The sequence below is a fragment of the Phascolarctos cinereus genome, unplaced genomic scaffold (assembly GCF_003287225.1).
Source record: "Phascolarctos cinereus isolate Bilbo 61053 unplaced genomic scaffold, phaCin_HiC Scaffold_9;HRSCAF=440, whole genome shotgun sequence".
Classification (NCBI taxonomy): Eukaryota; Metazoa; Chordata; class Mammalia; order Diprotodontia; family Phascolarctidae; genus Phascolarctos; species Phascolarctos cinereus.
The window spans coordinates 14583746-14605248 of NW_027556402.1; the positions used below are offsets into that span (position 1 = coordinate 14583746).

The window sequence follows — 21503 nt, forward strand, 5'->3', positions numbered from 1 at the left end:
CTGAAGTGTTTCTGTCTCTGTTTTTTGAAACTTCAGCAGTAAGCATGGCGTGAGTGAATGCAGCTTTTTTTGACTAAAAATATCAATCCTTGTTCTCAGTGGCATCATTTGGAAGTTGTTCGATTTTAACTCAATTCTTTTAGCCTCGTATCTTTTTTTAAGCATAATTGATAAATAAGACATTTTAATAAAGGTATCTTCCTTAAGAATATGTTCTGATTTCTCCTATTTTCTCTCTTTCTCTCCACCTTTCAACTCTTCAGACAGATTCTTTTAAAATGGGACGAGACTTTGTGAAACATTTCCCTAAAAGTGTGGACAACCTGGCTAATTTTGATCTGGCTCCTAGAACTTTGAACCTAGACATGGGTGAATCATTACGCATGAAATCTGCTCAGTGTCATAACACTGGTAAAGCCCCTCTCAGTGCCACATCAGAAGGCCTTGTGTTGGAAGATGTCTCTAAGATTCAGTCCCTAAGTCCAACACTGTCCACCAAGAAGAGCAGTGATGGCAGCTCTGTAAGTCGATCAGACCCCCAATTCAGTGAAGAAAAAAGAAGGAGCATTCTACAGAAGGAATCTTTAATGTTTATGAAAGGCGTCATGGACGAATGTACTCATGTAGCAAATTTCTCAGGTACTAATTTTCTCTTGAAATCTGGGTTTTTGCCAGTGTGCAAGTATATATATATTTGGGGGGGGGCGAGGCAGTGGGGTGAAGTGACTTACCCAGGGTCCCAGAGCTAGTAAGTGTCAAGGGTCTGAGGCCAGATTTGAACTCAGGTCCTCCTGAATCCGAGGCCGAAGCTCTATCCACTGCACCACCTAGCTGCCTTGTGTACTATTATTTTAAAGGCTGTAGCATACTTTACTCATCAAGAACCTCCCAATGTCCTATAATTTAGATTAATTAGTTCGGGAAATATTTGCTTATGAAAATATCAGAATCTGGTGACCATGTATGTAATAACACATTAAATGTTATTAAAGGGGGGATAGTGGGGGAATAGGAATCTCTTCAAGTATTTGGAAGGCCTTCCTGAGGAAGCAGGATCCAGCTTGTTGCTGCTTTAAATATTTTGGTGTGTATTTAAGGCCTTTATTCTCATCATTTACCTCCTTGGAGATGATGATGGTGATGATGATGATGGTGATGATGAAGATGAAGAAGAAAATGCTTTCTGTAGGGCTTTAAGTTTGCAAAGTACTGGGCATATCTCATTTGTTCCTTACAACATCTCTGGGAGGTAGATGTTGTTCTCTCCATTTTACAGATGGAGAAACTGAGGCAGAGGTGGAGGGAGTTGCCCAGGATCGCACAGCTAAGCTGGATTCAGACTTGGGTTTTCCTAAATCCAAGTCCAGGCTGTGGCTGCTGTGCTCCTTAGAAGCCCCTGTACATCTAGCCCAGGGGCATTTCAGGGTCATGGGGTACAGTTGAGTCACATTCTTCACATAATTCCCAGTCATATTCTAGAATGGGTGGACCAGTCTGCAGCCCCTCCAGCATTTGTGTGCCCTTCTCTTTACACAGACAGCCCTTTCAGTGTTGACTTTCTGTCCTCTCTGCTAGTTAACCAGTGAAACTTCAGGGTTTGTTTTGATTTACATTTGCATCCTTCCTCTTAGTGGTCTGGAGCGTTTTTTTTCATGCCATTGTGAAAAGCTTGCAAGTCTTCTTGTGAGAACTGTTGATTTATCTCGTTTGACTGCTTTTCTATTGGGGAATGACTTCTGTTAGTTGCCTGTATATCTGACTCTTAACAAAGGTATTTGAAGCAAAGATTTTTTCCCGGTTTGATTGTCTCCCTTCCCATTTTGTTTGCATTGATTTGGCTCATGAGGAGCTTTTCAGTTTCATGTAATTAAAATTATCTTTTTATTGTTTGAATTTGAAACCGTTTCATAACGATAGGATATTTTAATTTTTCATACCATTCACATAGTATTAAATTCTTATGTTCACACTGTTGAGTACACATACTTTTGAACTGTTTATATCCTATACATAGTTCCAGTTGATCCAAGTCTGATTATAGTGGTTCAAGCCAAAGAAGATGCCTATATTCCACGAACAGGAGTTCGAAGCCTTCAAGAAATTTGGCCTGGATGTGAAATTCGATACCTAGAAGGGGGACATATTAGTGCTTATCTTTTCAAACAAGGACTCTTCAGGTGAGGTGCTTAGTCTAAATAGGTTTTTCTTTTCTTAACCAATATAAATAAGAACACATTCTTTTTTATTGTGACTTTCTAGGGCCTACTCTTTTCCGTTCTTTTTTGTCCCTCCTTTTACCTTCATTTTCCTTTATCTCTTGGAAGATGAGGTTTCTAGTGGCAAATCTCTGGGACCTTGGCTTCAGACTTATTTTTTTCCCAACATTTTTTCAGTGATTTAAATGAAGACATAAAATAGCATACTTGTCAAAATTGCAGATCGAAGCATGTCTATGGAAATAAAAATACATTGAATGAAAAAAATTAGCATTTAGTGTGTGTGTATCAGGCACTGTGCTAAGTGCTAGAGATTGAGAGAGAAGCAAAAATACAAGACCCTGCCCTCAAGTAGCTCACGCTCTGCTGGCAAGATGATCTGTGAAGGCCTGTGGGCACAGAGACTAGACCAGAGGGAAGAGAGAGGACAGGGAAACCAGAAGGTCAAGCTGAAGAGGGCCATCATCAGCCATGGACAAGTTCCTGAGGGAGGAGACAGGCTGTCGTGTTGCAGGAGCAGTAGAGGAGGCCACACTTGCATAGCCAAATCACTGAGTCATTGCAGGGAGCCCAGGGAAGGGCCGGGAAGTCCAGGGCATTTTTACATTTTGCTTTGGAAGCACTGAGGAGCTGCTGGTGACAAGGTCAGACCTGCACTTTAGGACAGTGACTTTGGCAGCTGATTAGAACAGGGAGAGGGAGCTGAAGACTGTTTTAGAAGTCTTATCAGGAGGCGATGGGGGCCTGCAGCAGCAGCGTGTCAGTGAAGAGGGTGAAGGGGCATATATGAGGGATTCTGTAAAGTAGAAATGACAAGGCTCAAGCACAGATTAGATAAATAGAACTGAGTGCAAGGGAGGTGTCAAGGGGGTCCAAAGTTCAATGGATGATGCCTTTAACAGTAATAAAAATAGTTAGAAAGGTGGCAGGTTTGGAGGATAAAGATACTGATTCTGATTTATTTATTTATTTTCTTTCTTTTTTAAAAAAAATTTTTTTTTCCATATGCTTTTGAGTTGAAAATTTTTTCTCCCTTTTTCTCCTCCCTCCCCAAGACGGCACACAATCTGACATAGGCTTTACATTTACATACCCATTAAACATATTTTCACATTAGTGAAGTTGTAAGTAAAAATTAAAACCAATAGGAGGAACCGTCAGAAAGATGAAGCAAAACTTAAGGTAAAAATAAGTGAGAGCGATTCGACTTCCATAGTTCTTTCTTTGAATGTGGACAGCATTTTCCATCCCGAGGCCTCTGGAGCTGATTCTGTTTTAGACGCACAGAGTTTGAGACACTCACAGGACATTCAGTTTAAGATGTCCAAAGTGGTCCTTGTCTCTGGCTGAAGAGGTTAGAGTGACATGTGAGAATCATCTGCATAGAGATGACAGTGGAGCCATGGAGGAGGTGAAGTGATAAGTGAAATAGCCTCAAGGAAGCAGAGAGCAGGACCCAGGAAAAGAGCTTTGGGGGGCCACAGTTGGGGGGCATTACCTGGAGGAAGAGCTGGCAAAGGAAACTGAGAAGGAGCAGGCAGACGAGTACGAGGAGAAGCAGGAGGGAGGGCTGTCCTGAAAACCTGGCGAGGAGAAGGGAGCGATAGGCAGTGTCAGAGATAGGGGTGAGGATGGAGAAGAAAGCACCACATTTGGCAGTTAAGGGATAAGGAGTCTTTGCGGAGAGCAGCTTCAGTTGCGTGAGGAAGTGAGAAGACACATTGCAGTGAGAGGAAGCACCTAGCATAGAAAATCTCCAGGATTTTGGCCTGAAGGGGAGGAGAGACATCGGATGGAAGCTAGTGAGGATGGATAATAACAAGAGATCAGCAGGCTGGAAGTTTGGGTCAGCGCTTGTGAAATCACATAGCATGAGGATTTTTTTAAAAATTCCTTGCACTTAGATTCAGTAATTCAGCTATAGAGGTGTAAGTTTTTGTCATTTTACATAGTAGCTTTTTATGAAAAAGGCTGAGGGGTTTTAGTTGATTGCAGGTCTATTGTAATAGATAAACTGGGGGGGGAAATGTGATGTTAAGTTAGATTGGTGAAGTGTCCTGTCCAGAACAAAGGAGGCAGCAATTCATCTCTACTCTGTGCTTGCTGGTCAGACCAACCTGGAATACTGTAATCAGGTCTGACATTCCATTGCAGAAGTTAACTTCAAGAAACTAGAGTAAGAATTCTTAACATGAAATCCATGAACTTGCTTTTTCAATATTTTTAACAATTGTGTTATGTAATTAGTTTCCTTTGTAATCTGTGTAGTATTCTGAGAATATTATTCACAGACCTCACCAGATTGCCATAGCGATCTGGAACACAGAACAGATTAAGAACCTCTGAACCAGTGGCCAGCGCCTAGGAAAGGGCTGGAAATTGTCGAAAGAAACATTTAAGCCTGGAGAAGGGAAATCTTCACGAGATGGCACAGTCCAGCCATCAGGTGGCTCACAGCCTCCTAGGAAGGACGTGGCACAGATAAATCTAATGCATCGTGGAACATGCTGAAGGAAAAGGAATGGAACAAGAGAAACTTGAGGAAGCGGCGCTAGCACCTGCGATTAGCCTTGGAGGATGTACAGGGGAGTTAAGGGAGGATGAGCACCTGGTGGGAGGGCTTGCCAGCCCTTGTCAGGGCTGCCCATCCACTTGTCCCCAGCTCTCACCTATGGCTCCAAGAAGCTGCAGCATGTGCCGTGGCCATACCTCAGCAGACTAAAGCAGGGCTAAACCAGGTTGAGGGTGACTGACAGGCCTCAAACCCATCAGCGAATTAGGGGGATGTCAACCCCAGATGTGAAGAATTCCTCCTGCAGAATGGGCAGGTAAGGACAGTTTGTGCCAATGGCCGCGAAGGCAACTGAAGCAGATGCTGTGGAGCTCTTAGAGTGAGGTCAGACATTGAAGATGCCAAGGTCATGCACTGCGTCCTGGCTCATCAGCAGTGGTCCTGACTTGTTCTGCTGCTGGACTTCAGTGACTGGGACAGGGGTGGGGGGAGTGGTGGGAGGGGAGAACAGAGAGAGAGACACAAACACACACACGACATTGTGCAACTCTGCCTCACTGAAATCCAGTTTGTGTGCTCAAGTAAAGATATCATCCGCAGGTAATGCATGCAGGCAGGCAGCATTGAGGGCATGTATGAATTCACAGAACAGGGAAGTTTAGGACAAGAGTGGAGAATAGGGTTACTGTTGCCTGGAATAGAACATTGACTTTGAAAGAAAGTAGCATTAAGGAGCACTGGAAAGGTAGTTTGAAACTGGATTTATAGTGGAGGCCCTTCATTGCTGTGCTGGAGTTATATTACTTTAATTTTAAATATTGCAAGTGGTATTGTGTATTTTTGTGATTCGAGAGGCCTGGGATCTGTGAATACAGGTCTCAATAAGAAGTGGTTATTTTTGTTGCACTTTTGTCCCAGGGGTTTTCTTGGCAAAGATACTGGAGTGGTTTGCCATTTCCTTCTCCAGTGGGTCCCCCATTTTACAGATGAGCAACTGAGGCAAATAGGGTTAAGTGACTTGCCCAGTCACTGTCCCAGGGTTACCCACTGCCTACAGACAGGTCTGGTGAAGCCTGTAAACCCCTTCTCCAAATCATGTTTATAAATACCTAAAATAAAACGCCTAAAAATTCAAAGGAAATAAAATACAGTTAAATTAAGATATGGTTATCAAAGTATTTAAAGATAAACGTTGACCCCAGGTCTGAACAGTTATATTGATAGCAAGAGATTTAAGATGTTCCATTTTGTACCATGGGCCTGGTATGTAGTAGATACTTTTAATAAATGCTTGTTGGTTGATTGAGATGAACTGCCTGCAGAACGACAGACAGACAGAAAACCAGGAGAGAAGAGTCATAGAAGCCCAGAGGAGATCCTGGCTATTGGGGGGTTGGGGAGGAGGAGAGTTAAAGAATGAAAGTTTCCCAGATGCCTGAAAAGAAGAAGGAATGAAAAGGCATTATCATTCATAACCTTGGAAAGACCAGCATCAGGAGGGTGGGATCTGAGCCAGCTTGTAACAGATGGAGAGGAAATGAAGGTATGTAGCAGGTGTAGATAATTCATTCTAGAATCATGGAAGCAAAAGAGTAGAGAGAGAGAGGTGTCAGGGAGAAGTAATGGGATTCTTAAGAAGGGGGTGGACCTGTTTGTAGGGGGGGGGGGGGGGGGGGGGGGCGGGGGGGGGGGGGGAGAGGATAGGAAGGAGAGAAGGCAGAGTGACCAATGGGCTACGCTCCTGGAGGTGACAAGCGGTGATAGAATCAGGACAGATAGAGGGGTAGAAAAAACATGATGGCCATCCTTATCTTCAAGGAGCTTATGTTCTCTTAGGAAAGATGGTCCACAAAAGAAGCAGAGGATGGGGGGTGAGGTCTGTGGAGAAGCTGAGGAAGAGAATCCCCAGAGGGCAGTTGTGAGCAGAGAAGCATCCCTGGGACCCTTCTTGGGACAGTGGTGGGGCTGGTAAGCTGGCACTAATCAGCTGGGGTTGGCCTTGGCCAGAAGTCTTCCTCGGGGAGAAGTCAGTAATGAAAGGAGAAAAGGAGTGAAGCCATGGGCCCTGGCGTGGCTCCCTGCCCATTCTAGCTCTGTCTCTCTTCATTTGTGTTGTCTACTAGAATGCAAGCTTTCTCATTTATGTATCTGTATGACCAGTGGTTGGCACATAGGTGTTTGTTCATTCATTGATGTGGTGACTTTAGAGTTGTGTTCTAATTTGCTATCACATTTTTAAAAATCTCCATTTCCATCCTTGCACCAATAGATGGCAGACTTGTCCATTTGTAAACTGCTAAGCTATAGGAGTAAACTTGACAAAAAGTAGAATGTTTTTATGACATTTAGACAGGCAACCTGGAGTGAACAGAACAGTGAATTAGAAAGCAGCAGAACATCGAGGTGGTGTGGACCCACTTCAGAAAGTCTTGAGTAATTAAGAGTACATTGTACTGTGTTTAATAGGAATGTATATGTATGGCCTGTGTCAGATTACACACCATCTTGGGGAGGGAAGGGGAGAAAAATTTAAAACTCAAAAGCTAATAGAAATGATTGTTGATGAATCAAAATGAATTAATTAATAAAAAAGTACAGTGTATGTATTTTTGTGGTTTTGCCTAAGCATTATTGGTTTTTGTACTCTTTTAAAAAGTCACAATGATATTTTAGGATATTCGCAGTGTAATGAATCTATAAAATTCTATGGCAAATGCCTAATTGAAATGTAATGAGAGATATTACAGTGCATTTTGAGAAGAGTGAAAGTAGGCATTCAGTCACCAGGCACTGGGCATATAAGGAGAATAACGAAACGGTCCCTATCTTAAGGAGTTTACATTCTAGAGAATAAGTATCTCTGGAGAAGGGAAGGACATGTAACACACTGGCCCTGCAGAGCAGGGCTACCTCTTACTCAGACTGGAATAAAGACACAAGTGTGCTTGCAATGGGTATAGAGAGGGAGCTTACAGCCAGTCCATTGCCTCCATGTTTTCACTAGAGTGCGTCAGTGAGATCGTTTTCTGAGAGGACGAGCTAAGCGGTGGGATGGAAAAGGAATCAGGTTAACATTTGTTTGTGGTTTTAAACAAAATTTTTTTCTTATGAAGCTGTCAACCAAAAACAAGTCGTCAAACATATACTCAGGAAACAAATGTTTTTTGCTCTTTTTTTTTCAGTCTTAAGTTCTTTCCCTCCCTTACCCATTGAAAAGGCAAGAAATACAAAACCCATTACCACTATGAAGGCATGCGAAACAAATTTCTGTATTAGCCATGTTCTGAGAGAGAGAGGAAAAAGTTTCAGTATACACTCTGAGTACCTCAGTTCTCTATCTAGAATCCTTTGGAATTGTAATGGGTCATTGTGTTGATCAGAGTGATCTTATACAGTTGATTATCTTTACAATATTGATGTTGCTGTGTAAATTGTTCTCCTGATTTTGCTCATTTAACTTGGCATCAGTTCATAAAAATCTGTGTTTCTCTGAAACAATCCCTTTCATTTTTCATATAGTATTTCATCATGTTTATATACCATAACTTTGGCATTTGAGAGTGTAGCATCATACACACATATTTTTTAATGTGTGTATATGTGTGCCACAAATATCTAAACATGTTTTTAATAGAATTCTACAAAATTGAATTAATTTCCTAATCAAATACTTTATTAAGCTAGTATAGATAATTCAACCTTTTGGTTTTAGGTTGCAGGGAATACAGATTTCTAGTGACCCGGAGAGCTAATTATTTTTTAACGTATGTAATCAACTTTGATCACTTTGTAGAGGACACATGATCATCACGATCATGATTATCACTTGGGGCACAGCCTCAAAAGAGTGTTCCAAGATAAAATGACAGTAGAACGAATTTACCTCCTGTCATGACTTAACATGCAATGTTGCAGCTACATAAATCTATTGTGGTTGTATTTTTTTAGTTTTCTTGCAATAGTAGTGACTCATTTCCAGGGTTCTACCCCTGCACTCATCCTGGCTCTGGTGTGACTCGTTAGACAGAGGGGAGTTCTGGGTAGATGAACCTTGCCTTATTTGGGAACCAGTTGAGCCTCTTTGTTTATAAACATAGTGCCTGTACAGCTTAATTTTATGTTGATTGCCTGTTCTTTCATTTACTCTATTCTAGGCAAGCCATCTATGATGCATTTGACCGCTTTCTCCGTAAATATGCTTGTTGAGCGTAACTGGGATGATTACCATGTCTAAGGTTCTTATACCAGGCATTTCCATCCAGTGTTCTTGTGAGAAGGACAAGCACATGGCGGCATCTGGAAACACTAAGCTGGGGCGGCATCACCGTTTTGAAGATCTCCCAGCTACGTGTTTTTAATGTATCTGAGTCATGTTTTTAACAGGAAACTTGATAAAATGTAAATGAATACAGATAGCTTTCTTTAGTGTTGATAGAAGTTTAGTTCTAATTAAAAGAATTTATTCATGGAACATTCATTGACAGTATAAAAAGAACCAATGAAATTAAATTTCTCAATTTAATACTCTGGCTTATATGGTATGAATTTTCAAAAACATTTGGATTCATTCTTTGTTCTATGTTGAAGTTAGTAACCTTATTTTTAGGATTGTCAACTGAACCATACCTGTGATTTGTCACAAACATCTTCAAATTCCATAAGAAACTAATTCAGTTAATGTTGCTTTAATAATCAGAAACTTATGCCAGTGGTGGAGGGGGAGTCAGATAATGTCTTTTCATGCTTAGATCTCAACCAAGTGTTGGTTTTTTTCAGGTGTCACCCTGAGAATAATAATGATTATTAAACCCTTCCCTAATCCAGAACTTAGGAAGATAATAGAAATTTGGCACAGTCTGTGTATTTTATACCAAAGTGCTATGTCATCAGTATTTTCTTTTCCTGAATGACCTTTTAGTTATTGCCAAATATTTTTTTAAGAACACCCTCACATAAATTTGAGTGGTATATAATTACTGAAATGTTGTACTTGTTTTCTATGCCTGTAATTTAAGCCAAGACCTATATTTTCACATTGTGATTTTATTTTGTAATTTCAACTTTTAATGGTCCTGTGAGGTTTTGTTTTGTTGACTTCTTTTATAGAAAATGCCAAATTAGGTAATTTGTAAAGTTCAGAGTTTGAATTTTAGTATAGTTTTATGATCAGTGTGATCAAATTAGTAACTTTTTAAGTTAGAGAAGAAATGGCTTCTTAATGTGCATAGTTTTGGTAGTGGTTTCTTTTTATACTTAACAAACATAAAGCTAGAATAGAGAAACTTCCAAGAAATATTGTTTAGTTTCAGGGATATTTAAGAAATGTACCAATTCCTAGGATTGACTTTGTTTTGAAATATATATTGAGCAGTCCTGAGTATAAATTATTTTAAACAGGAGTTCTCAGCCTTGTGAGAATATTTGAATGACTGTGTGCCTTTACAATTTAAAAATATTTTCATTTTGAATTCTGCAAAATGCCAGTAAACAAGTATCATAAAATTACTTGGAAAACTTAATTACCAGTGAGTTTTTAGAGAGAGAGAAAAAACTGAAGAAGTTTGCCCTACTACAGAGATGTGTTAATTGTAGTTTTTCCACAGACATATCTTTTGGAGATAATGTGATGCTTACTATCCAGTGGTTAGCATTATTATCTCATTTTCATATGCAGTGTTATTCAGTAATTGAAATCTTTTGGAAGATTGGCTTTAGTGAAATATGAATTCAGGGTTTTTTATTCAGTAGCTTTTAAAAATATGTATTTGTTGGTTGGTAAAATGATTGTGCTTCATTTCCTCATTTAATTCACTAAAGATATAAAATTTATTCCCTAGCCATTAAAATTTTTTTTCCTGTGCTCACTTATTTCTCTGCTAATGGATTTTGCATGAAAAATAAAATTGCAGACTTTTATTATTTACATGAAAGGAAGTCTTAACAGATTTTCCAGGTAATTAAATAATCTCTGGAAAAAAGTTCTTTCCAGGAGCTATGAACACATTACTTTTTTAGAGCAGAGTTAATGGGATTTTTTTAACTTGAAAAATATTAAACTGAAGTTACAAGTGCAGAGAAACCAATGTTGTTAACCTTTATGCATTACTTCACCAAGGAAGTCCTACCTTGTCTTTTTTTGCTACCATTTTATGCCATTTTATCCTTGTGTGCCATGATGAAGATCATCTTTGTAAATATTATAGTACTAGAAATTCACATTTAGACCTTTGGTAAAGAAAAGGTTTCTAAATTTCATGATTAGTGAATAGACCATTTTAATTTATACAGTTTTCAGTTATTTCTTATTCATGTAATTTTACAATGTGGTGCTTTCTTATTTGGGGTATGGAATTAATACTGTAACTTTCAAATTGATAGGATTTTCCTAACTTTATACTGTATAATAAAAGCCTATTTAAAAATGTGGTTTTGTTTCTTTGTTGGTGTTCTGCTTATAAAAATCAAGTGTTACATTGAACCCTTAGTAAAGGGGGGCAGTAAACAAAGAGACTTCATCTAGGAAAACTGAAAGTGCCCTTACAGTCCCTCTTGCCACAATTACCACCACTACCACCCCTGAAAAACAAACTTTCTCCTGTATGCCTATGTATACAGGAGTTAGAAGGTTTAGCAGTACCCATGTTCATGGTACTATATGGACTGAGAAAACAATGAGACTTAGAAATATGGACATATTTTTCTCTCTTGCTTTCAAGGAGTTAAAATTTGGTCTTTTAAAGAAAAAAGACTTAGGAAACTTTTAGAACTAGGTAGTAAGGGATTTTAAAAATCAGATGAGAGAGGTAGAAGAAAAAATGGGCAAAGAAATGAGAGGTATGCAAGAGAGAGTCAATAGCTTGGAAGAGGAAGGACAAAAATTAACTGCAGAAAACAAGTCCTTAAAAAGATACAATTGGCCAACTGGAAAAAAAGTACACTGAAGAAAACAAGTCCCTAAAAAATACAGTTGGCCAAATGGGGAAGGAGGCACAAAATCTAATAGAAGAAAACAATTTGTTAAAAATTAGAATTGAGCAGATGGAAGCTAATGGCTGTATGAGAGAGCACGAATCAGTCAAACAAGAGCAAGAGAATGAAAAAATAGATGAAAATGTAAAATATCTCATTGGTAAAACAACTGACCTGGAAAATTGATCCAGGAGAGACAATTTAAAAATCATTGGACTACCTGAAAATCATGATGAAAAAAAGAGCCTGATCAGTATCTTTCAGGAAATCATAAAGGAAAACTGCCCTGAGGTCCTAGAACCAGACAGTAAAATAGCCATAGAATCCACCAATCACCTCCTGAAAGAGATCCCAAATTGAAAACACCAAGGAATATAGTAGCCAAATTCCAAAATTACCAGGTCAAAGAGAAAATACTGCAAGCAACCAGAAAGAAACAATGTAAATATCATGGAACCACAGTCGGGATTACACAGGACCCTGCAGCTTCTATATTAAATGAAACTAAGTGGGACGAAAGAGTTAATTGTCCCAGTTTTTTTAGAAAATGATAGAATAAATAAGTAGGGGAGAGAAAAAAAAGTCTGGGCCCTAAACCTCAAGATATCTTATGAGGTTTCAGTGATCAAAATGTATTTTCCTTTGGGCAGGGCACCCACATATGTGTAAGGGTGTGGTTGCCCTTATAGTTTCATTTATGATTTCTTGAAGTAGAGCTCTGGAAAACCAGGCTTTGATGCAGTCCATTGGGATTCAAGTGGAGCTGCCTGACCATGCTTTAAACCCAAATCACTCTGGCTGTCACTGATTGGCCAAAAATAGGTCCCAGCCTAAATCTCATTTGATCGTTGTTTGAGTTTTGATGGCTCAGATGGAGTGTAAATAGCAATTATTTCTGTTCTGGCCAGAAACTGGGGATCTTTCTCTCCCAGTTTGATTTTTTTTTTAACAGGCAAACTAGGCCATCTTTTGCCTCTTTTCTTACTTAGCCTTAAATCACTGAATGGGTGTTGCCTCAGACAAACTGAGACCTGGGAAAGACCTTAGCTTAAAAGGCCAAGGTCCCACTGGATTTGGAGGTCATCTCCAGCCATCCTGACTTATGTCTTGCCACTGGACTCAGATGACCCTGGAATAAATTGTCATAAAAACTAAAGAGGAAAGGGTGATCTATAGTGTCAAAGGCTACAGAGAGATAAAGAAGATTTAGAAGGGGCCATTAGATTTGGCAATTAGATCACTGATAACTTTGGAGAGTAATTTCTATTGAATGATAAGGCTGGAAGTCAGACTGCAGAGAGTTAAGAGAGTGAGAGGAAAGAAAGTAGATACAGCAGTAGTAGATGGCCTTCTCAGGAAGTTTAGCCCTGAAAGAGAGGAGAAATATAGGATGATAGGCATGGACAGACTAAGGTTTTTGGGAGGTGTATGAGAGCAATATGGTCATGTTTATAGGCAGCAAAGCAGCCAGGAGACTGGGAGAGATTGAAGTTAAATGAAAAAGTGGGGATGAAAGAAGGGAAATCTAGTGGAGAAGATGGGATGGAATGGGATTGTTGTGGTTTTAGGTGCTGGGAATCCCTAAATGTAAGAGCACAGAGAGGTCTGCCTGAAAAGAATTCAGCCACTCAAGCTTTCTTTCAGTCAAAGTAGTGAGGTTTATTATAATGCCAATAGAGCAGGCAAGAATCCTAGTAAATCTGCAGTATTGTAATGCCAATAGGAGTAGGCAGGGTTCCTAGAGAATCTTCAGATTTAATGAGGATGGGACTGATACTTGTATACAAAAAAAGGGGGAAAGGGTCATTGAGAAAGATCTTAATGGGATTAGGGAGTGGCAAATAGCCTAGGGTGGGCAAGGGTCAAAAGTGAGCCAGTCCAGATGGGATTAAAGAGTATCAAGTAAACTAAGTAATCTAGGTGGGTTGAGGTGGGCCATATGTCTTAGGCTAGAAGCCAGGAACTGGGTTGCTAAAATGGGAAAATTCAGGGTTCAGATCCCATCACCCCATCAGGATCATGTATGTGTAGAGGGGTTTGCCTTGGCAAGGGATGGGGTCACCTCTTCATGGAGGAGGAAATAATGCAGAGAGGCATGTGAGTGATGTGAAATGAAGGAGGGAAGGGAGCTCTGGCCAGAAGATCTCAGAAAAGGTCTGGGTCCTAAATGGAAAGAGATTTCATCCACACTGGAGGGCTCAACCAAAAAAGTGAAACTGTATACCAGTGATGTCAAATTCAACTAGAAATGAATCACTTTGGGCTGCGTGTTGACTTAGAAAATCACAAAGGAACATGTTTTGTCTTTTATTTATTTTGTTTAACAGTTCTCAATTCCATTTTAATCTAGTTTACTCACTCTGGGGAGTTTTGCAAGCAACAAGTTGGACACCTCTGCTGACAGTTGTAAATTCTGTTCTACATGTAAACTTTTGTAAAGCTAATGGGAGCAATTCTTGTATCCTAAGATTTCCACATGGAGTAATAGTTTTTTGAAATCTCAATGATAGCTGCTGGTAAGTATTCGGTACTCCCACAGTGGAAAGGAAATACCAAGAGCAGAAGATATCTAAGAAAAGGTCATCACTGAAGAAAAAAAAAATCTATGTCTCTCCCACATGGCAGCAGTTACCCAAGAGTGGGTAAAAATTTGGACAAGGGTCTTTTGCTTGAAGGTTATCTGAACTTATTTCTTAAAAGCAGACTAATTCTTAAAGACTGGGACAGGTGTGTTTTCTTTTTAGCACATAAGTACAGAATTCCTTGAAAATACCAATAGAATATAGCAAAATATTCATATCAGCACTTTTTGTAGTAGTAAAAAAAAACTGGAAAAGTGGATACTACTCAATTAAGGCATGATTGAATTAAATTTGGTATGTAAATGTGGTAGAATGTCATTGTGCTTTAGTTAACAGATATGAGGAATTCAGAGAAACATGGAAAGACTTATAAGAACTTATAAAATGCAGATTGAACCAGAAGAAAAATAAAAACAACTGCCAAAAATGTAAGTGAAAATACTAAAATTCTGCTGAACTTGTTAATTGCAAAGACTAATTTTAGTTGCAGTGAAAAGTAGTGAGGCAAGGAATTGGGTACACATATTTCTGAAAAAAGGATTTCATTTCAATGAACATTTATTGAGCACCTATAGCAACATTATTGCTAGATGTGGGATATACAGGCAAAAATGAAATACCTCTGCCTTCAAGGAGCTTACATTCTACTGAGGTTATAAATCATGGACACATAAATAAAGGGATGATCAAGAAAGGCTTCCTGTTGAAGGTGGCCCCTGAACAGAATCTTGAAGGAAGCCAAGGATTGGGATATAATATGATATATGGGAAGAAGGATTTAGATTCTGGCAAGATCTGAATCCAGAACCCTCCTTTGATATTTCCTGGCTCTGTGATCATGGACAGATCATTTCACCCTCTGAAGGGTGAATGCATTTTCCTATTTGTAAAATACAGATAATACCTGTAGTACACATTTCATGGAGTCAGCTAAATGGCTCAGTGGATAGAGCACTGGGTCTAGAGTCAGGAAGACCCTGAGTTCAAATCCAGCCTCAGATATCTATTAAATTTTTCTTTTTGGTGAGGCAATCGAGGTTAAGTGACTTGCCCAGGGTCACACAGCTAGTTAAGTATCAAGTGTCTGAGGCCAGATTTGAACTCAACTCAGATCCTCCTGATTCCGAGGCTGGAGCTCTATCCACTGTGCCACCTAGCTGCCCCTCAGATATCTATTAATTGTGTGATCTTGGGTAAGTCATTTAACCGCTCTTTGCCTTAATCCACTGGAGAAGGAAATAGCAAACCACTGCAGTATCTTTGCCAAGAAAACCCCAGAGACAGCATTGGCGTGCTAAGGTCCACTGGGTCACAAAGAGTAGAGCACAACTGAACAACAACAAACACATACCCTCACAGGGGAATGAGGATTAAATAAAATAATATACAGCAGGGCATTCTATTTCTAGGGCCCAGTTTGTTCTGTCATTACACAAGGCCATATAGACTTCCCAACTCTAAGCAAAAAAAAAAAAAAAAGGAAGAATAGAAAATGGAAGAAAAAGATGAAAAGATTTCTGGTTGTTTCTTTGCCCATCAGAAGAGGAGCCTTCTATCTATCTTTGTCCCGTAGCTGAGAAATCACTATACTCTCTACTACTCCATATTTCACAAAAGGAAAGGCAGAACTGAGAAAGTCAAGCCAAAAAGTTCTCTGCCCACCCAGGATGAAGAAGCATGAGGTCAAGAGAAAGATCCCAAAAGACGTATGTCTGGAAGCCCTTCCTACTTTCTAATAAAGTCAGTTCACATACTTCTTGTCGGGCTCCTAGGATCCAAGCGTGCTGCTTAAACCCTCTAAGGGTGACTTTAATTATTTGATTAATTAAACAATGAACAACTTCAGCAAAGTTGCAGGATATAAAATAAACCTGCACAAATCAGCATTTTTCTATGTGACCAACAAACTATAGCAGGAAGAGATAGAAAGAGAAACTCCACTTAAAAATAACTACAAGGGGCAGCTCGGTGGCACAGTGGATAGAGCCCCAGCCCTGAAGTCAGGATGACCTGAGTTCAAATCCGGCCACAGACCAAACACTTGACACTAGCTGTGTGACCCTGGGCAAGTCATTTAACCCTAATTGCCTAAAAACAAACAAACAAAAAACTACAGAGAATATAAAATACCTGAGAGTCTACCTGCCAAGTCACACACAGGAATTACATGAATGCAATTACAAACTGCTTTTTGTATAAATAAAGACAGATCTCAATTACTGGAGAAATATTCATTGTTTATAGGTAGGCTGAGGCAATATAATAAAAACGGCAATACTACCTAAATTAACTCACTTATTCAGTGCCATATTAATCAAATTACCAAAGGATTAGAAAATAACAACAGGATACGAAATAACAGGAACAAAAGGCCAAAAAATAACAAGGAAATCAATGAAAAAACAGTGTCTTCTACATTCCTAGCTCTTTTAGTTATAGATGTCAATGGAGGTGAAGGCCACTTTCCAAAGAATGGGTCATTTGAAATCAAGGGCATGCTGCTCTGTTCATAATAGAAGGTTGACTCCATAATTCACGACCATTTGGAGATCTCCCTGCCCTAAGACCTCCTATCTTTGCTAGAACTCAGTGAGAGTGACATGAAATTACTCTATTCCCTTGCCCTAATTTGAAAAGCTAGAAAGTAACATGGTTTCAGTCATTATCTCAAAGGACAACTGAGCATGTAGTATAATAACAATCCTATTTGTGGGATGGTGATGTCTATCATCATGCCAACTATGTCATGAACCAGAGGGAGTCAAAACATAGAAAGAAAACTATAGACCAATTTTCCTAATTAATACTGATGCAAGAGCTTCAAATAAAACATTAGCAAGGAGACCAGCAATAAATCGCAAAGATCATATACTATGATCTGGCTAGATTTAAACCAGAAATGCAAGACTGGCTCAATGTTGGGAAAATCATAAACACAGCTGACCGTATGAAGATGAAAAACAACAAAAATCCTATGATTTCAATCAATGTATAAAAAGCTTTTGACAAAATACAACACCTATCCCTATTAACAACAGTAGAAAGCATAAAAAGTAGCAGGTCTTCCCTTAAAGTCATTAGTATTTACCTAAAACCGAGAGCCAGTATCGTCTGCGCTGGGGACAAGCCAGACGTTTTTCCAATAAGATCAGGAACGAAACAAGAATATCCATCATCACCGTTCAGCACTGGACCGGAAACGCTTGACAGAAGCAGTGGACAAAAAGGAATGGAAGGAATAAGCCTGTGCAAATGAGGGAACAAAACTATCGCTATTTGCAGGTGATATGACAGTTTAACTACAGACCCCTCAAAAGCCAACTAAAAAACTAATCAGAATGTAAAATAAACCTGCAGAATTTGTCAGCATTTCGGTACATGACCAACAAAATCTAGCAGGAAGAAATAGAAAGAGAAATTCTATTTAAAATAACTATTGGAGAACATAAAATAGCTGAGAGTCTACCAAGTCACAGACAGGAACTCTATGAACACAATTACAAAGCATTCTTGGAATAAATACAGATAGATCTAAATTACTGGAGAAATATTAATTGCTTATGGGTAGGTCAAACCAGTATAATAAAAGTGACAATATTACCTAAATTAATTGGCTAATTCAGTGCCATACCGATCAAACTACCAAAGGATTACTTTATAGAGGTCAAAAAAATAATAACAGAATTCATCTAGAGGAACAAAAGGTCAAAAATATCAGGGGAATCAATGAAAAAAATGGGAAGGAAAGGGGCCTTGCAATGCCAGATCTCAAACTATATTACAAATCTGTATTCATCAAAACAATTTTACACTGGATAAAAAATAGAAAAGTTGATCAGTGGAACACAATAAATGGAAACAACATATGAAGCACAACTCATCTCTCAGAGGAGGCAGGAGGTCCACAGGCGTTGTGTGCTCCACATGTTGTCAGACTTTCAATGTAATGTGTTGATTAATTGTGCTGATTTTGTCCTCTTTTTGTTTTTGTCTTTATTTATTTATTGGATCTTTTAAGAAACAAACTTTGTCTACTTTATTGCCGTACAGGAATGTTCAGCTGTTATTTAGCCAAATCACAAGATGAACAGCAAAAGTAAAAACACTTCAGATATCACTCCCTGAGGCAGCTAATCGTTCAAATTCTCATGGGAAGAGGGTGATAAGCATCAACACTGTTCATTAAATTTACCACATTGCTGAAATACTGAGTAAGTGAAGCAAGTTTACAATTTGGTTCAAGACCCTATGAAAATAAGATAACTGACCAGGCTTAGGAAAATGGAAGGACGAGATGGAGTAAATAAAAAAGCAAATAAATTACTCCACTTCTCTAGGACTGCATTAAAGCATTTAAAAGCTCATTTCATGTTATTACATCAGGACACACAGCAAAGGAAGCAACAGAAAAAAAGAAATGTGTTGTGTCTAGATAATCTGGAAGCCCCCTTTGCGTGATAAAATCTAGACCCAACTCAGCAATTCCATTATGATAACATTTCTAATCTGCAAATTTCAGGGTAACAGAGTACAAATTAACATGGTCCTTCAAAAGTACTCCGAAATAACTTCAGATCTGTAAGTAGCCTGAGATACAATTCCATCTCCCAAACGTTTTATGTTCATCAATTCACGAACCTACATTTCTGTCATCAAAATGGAAACACTTGATTTCTTACATTTGAAAAACAGATCTTGGAATTCCAAAAGACTCATTATGGAAAATGGTATCCACATCCAGAGAAAGAAGCATGGAATCGGAATGGAGATTGAAGCAGAGTATTTGCTCTTTTTGTTTTTTTTTTCTTTCTCATGGTTTTTCCTTTTTGTTCTGATTCTTTCCCAACAGGACCAATGTGGAAATACGTTTAATATGATTGTACATGAATAGCCTATATCAGATTGCATGCCATCTTGGGGAGCGGGGATAGAGAAGGGAGGGGAAGGAGGGAGGGAGAAAAAAATTTGGAACTCAAATCTTATAAAAGTGAATGTTGAATACACACACACACATATACACATACATACTTTAAAAAAGAAAGAAAAATAGATATTGGATCAGTAAAAAGATTCTAGATCCTTGGGGGGGGAGGGGAGACAGAACACTATTATTAGACAACACAAGAGGCTGCTGCACCTCTTTTTCTAAGATTCACTGATCCTGAATGTGAATGACTTTCATTTCCAGATTTCAGCCATACCGATCAAAAAGCAGAAGTGACCACTTCTTATGTTCTGCAGTAGGAATACAGCTGGCCAAGGTTAGGAAAACCTGCGCTACCAGAAGGGCTCATCTAAGAACTATACAAGCTGAAAGGAATGTGTTTAAGTAATCAAGAGAGAAATAAGGGTATCTCTTTACTATCAAACTTTCTTATTCACACTTCAAACAAGCTTGATCGCTATTTTTTCCTTTTCTATATTGGTAACATGACGGCTAAATGCTGCCGTCCACTACTTCACAGTTTCCTTATCCTGTAGCACAGCTTCATCTAGCTTCTTTTCTCTAGCATCTAGCAAAATATTCAACTTGAAAATAAATTCTTCCCTAAACTGTAAGGTATTTTTATGGCTTGTAAATTGGGGATATGGTGGTGTTCGGGGAAGAGCGAACAGGAACAAGAGAAATCCCAGACTCCAGAGGTTTGACTATAATGTTACTTGCGTCCTTAGAGAACTGATACTATATCTGAATCACCAAAATGGGCTGAGGCCAGAACACTAAAAGAGAGACACTCATTTTATGGGATTCCTCATTACATTAAGGGAGGATCCTCTATACCCGATCCAAAATGATTCCGATGATTCAAGGAGTTACGGAGCTGATAGAGCCTTAGCTGCTTCGCAAACCCGGGGGCTTTAGGGATTTTGCTGGGGTAAGCCGAGTAGAAAGAACTGCCAAAGTCCCCAAACACTCCAGCCATGGCAAGCAAGCTCAAACTGAGCGGCCATAAAATGGAGCCGGACCAAAAATCATTGGCCCGGACACATCCTCTGCGACATTTCGTCCCCAGAGATCTCCGTGGAACACGCCAGGTATCTTCAACTGTAGCTGAGACCCAAGTTGTCTCCCTTGTCTGTCGCCAGACTCCTCCGCCATGTCTATCTGGGGTTGAATCTGGTGCGTGGCACAAATGCCCCCCTGGGGGCGGATCCACAGCGGGTTACGCGTGCAGCTCAAACTGCTCCACAAGCTGAAGTCCCGCCCGCCCTCCTCCTTTCCCAGCAGTGTTCTCCTCCTTCCCGAGAGTCTTCCCAAGCTTCTTGTACGCTTTGCAGCATGCCTCTAAATATCTCCTGTCCAAATGCTCCATCACCAGTAGATTCCCACACCCTGACTCATCTCTCGCTTTCATGGATTTCGGTCCTTTCACCGTGTTCATTCGCAGGGTAGCAAATGAACTTGAGGTTTCACCTTCAAACTTCTCTTTGGCCTCTGACTTGGGGTTCACTTTTACAAATACCCAGCCTCTGGAGGTATTGTAACCCTGGGCTTGGCTAACGCACTCGATTGATGAGCGGCCCATAGCTTTGGCCATGGAGCTCTGCAGCTCCTGCTTCAGCAGCTCCTTCATTTTTCTCTGTTTTTCTGTATTTAAAAAATATTATTTTTATATGAGATGGCTCTCTTTGAGGGAAAGAATGATGGGAAAAAACCACGATGATTTAAACAACTAAAGACCTCAATAAAAATTTATTTAACAAACAACACAACTTGGGTCATGCATGAACATTGTTTCAAACAGACTTTGTAGCCCTCATAGTAATGTATTATGTTTTGGTTTTCCAAAGTATTTATTGAACGAGTTTCTATAGTGGTGCACATGTCACATTACTTCTGCCTTAAGATAAGCAAAATAATTAATTTTATAAAATGAATCAACCCCTCAGAAGATATTTCTGAAATATTCAAGTCCAGAGAATTCATTTTATTGATTTTATAAAACAGAGGAAATCAGCAAAACCAGTCTCTGCTTTCTCAAGTTGATTTATTTTCCTTAGCCTAACCTCCTTAGAGAAGAGATTTAAGTATGAACCTCCCTTCTTTCTTTGTAGAGGCTGAGGGACTATGGGTGTTGAACATGGCCTTATATTGTGTTGTCAGATTCAATCAATATGTTGATTAATGTTGCTGAACAGATGTCTCTCTCTTTTTCTTTTCATTATAAGGGATGGCCCACTGGGTGGGGGAGGTAGGAGGTATTGGAAAATGAAGATGATGTT

General features: G+C 39.3%; 1 protein-coding gene and 1 pseudogene across 2 annotated transcripts in view; one reads left to right on the forward strand and one right to left on the reverse strand.

Annotated features, from left to right (window-relative positions):
• ABHD18 (abhydrolase domain containing 18) overlaps nucleotides 1–11152 on the forward strand; it is a 46245-nt gene extending 35093 nt beyond the window's left edge. The window contains exons 10-12 of one of the 2 annotated variants that reach the window (XM_020988564.2): nucleotides 264–639; nucleotides 2015–2177; nucleotides 8883–11152. In XM_020988564.2, coding sequence (XP_020844223.1) covers nucleotides 264–639; nucleotides 2015–2177; nucleotides 8883–8934 — 591 coding nt within the window. In that variant the 3' untranslated portion in view covers nucleotides 8935–11152. Of the gene's footprint in view, nucleotides 1–263; nucleotides 640–2014; nucleotides 2182–8882 lie in introns of those variants that run through there. The other variant, XM_078148740.1, reaches the window with a different exon arrangement.
• An 8863-nt stretch (nucleotides 11153–20015) lies between these two features.
• LOC110209842 (ketosamine-3-kinase pseudogene) lies at nucleotides 20016–20854 on the reverse strand (annotated as a pseudogene).
• Between the last annotated feature and the right edge of the window lie 649 nt (nucleotides 20855–21503).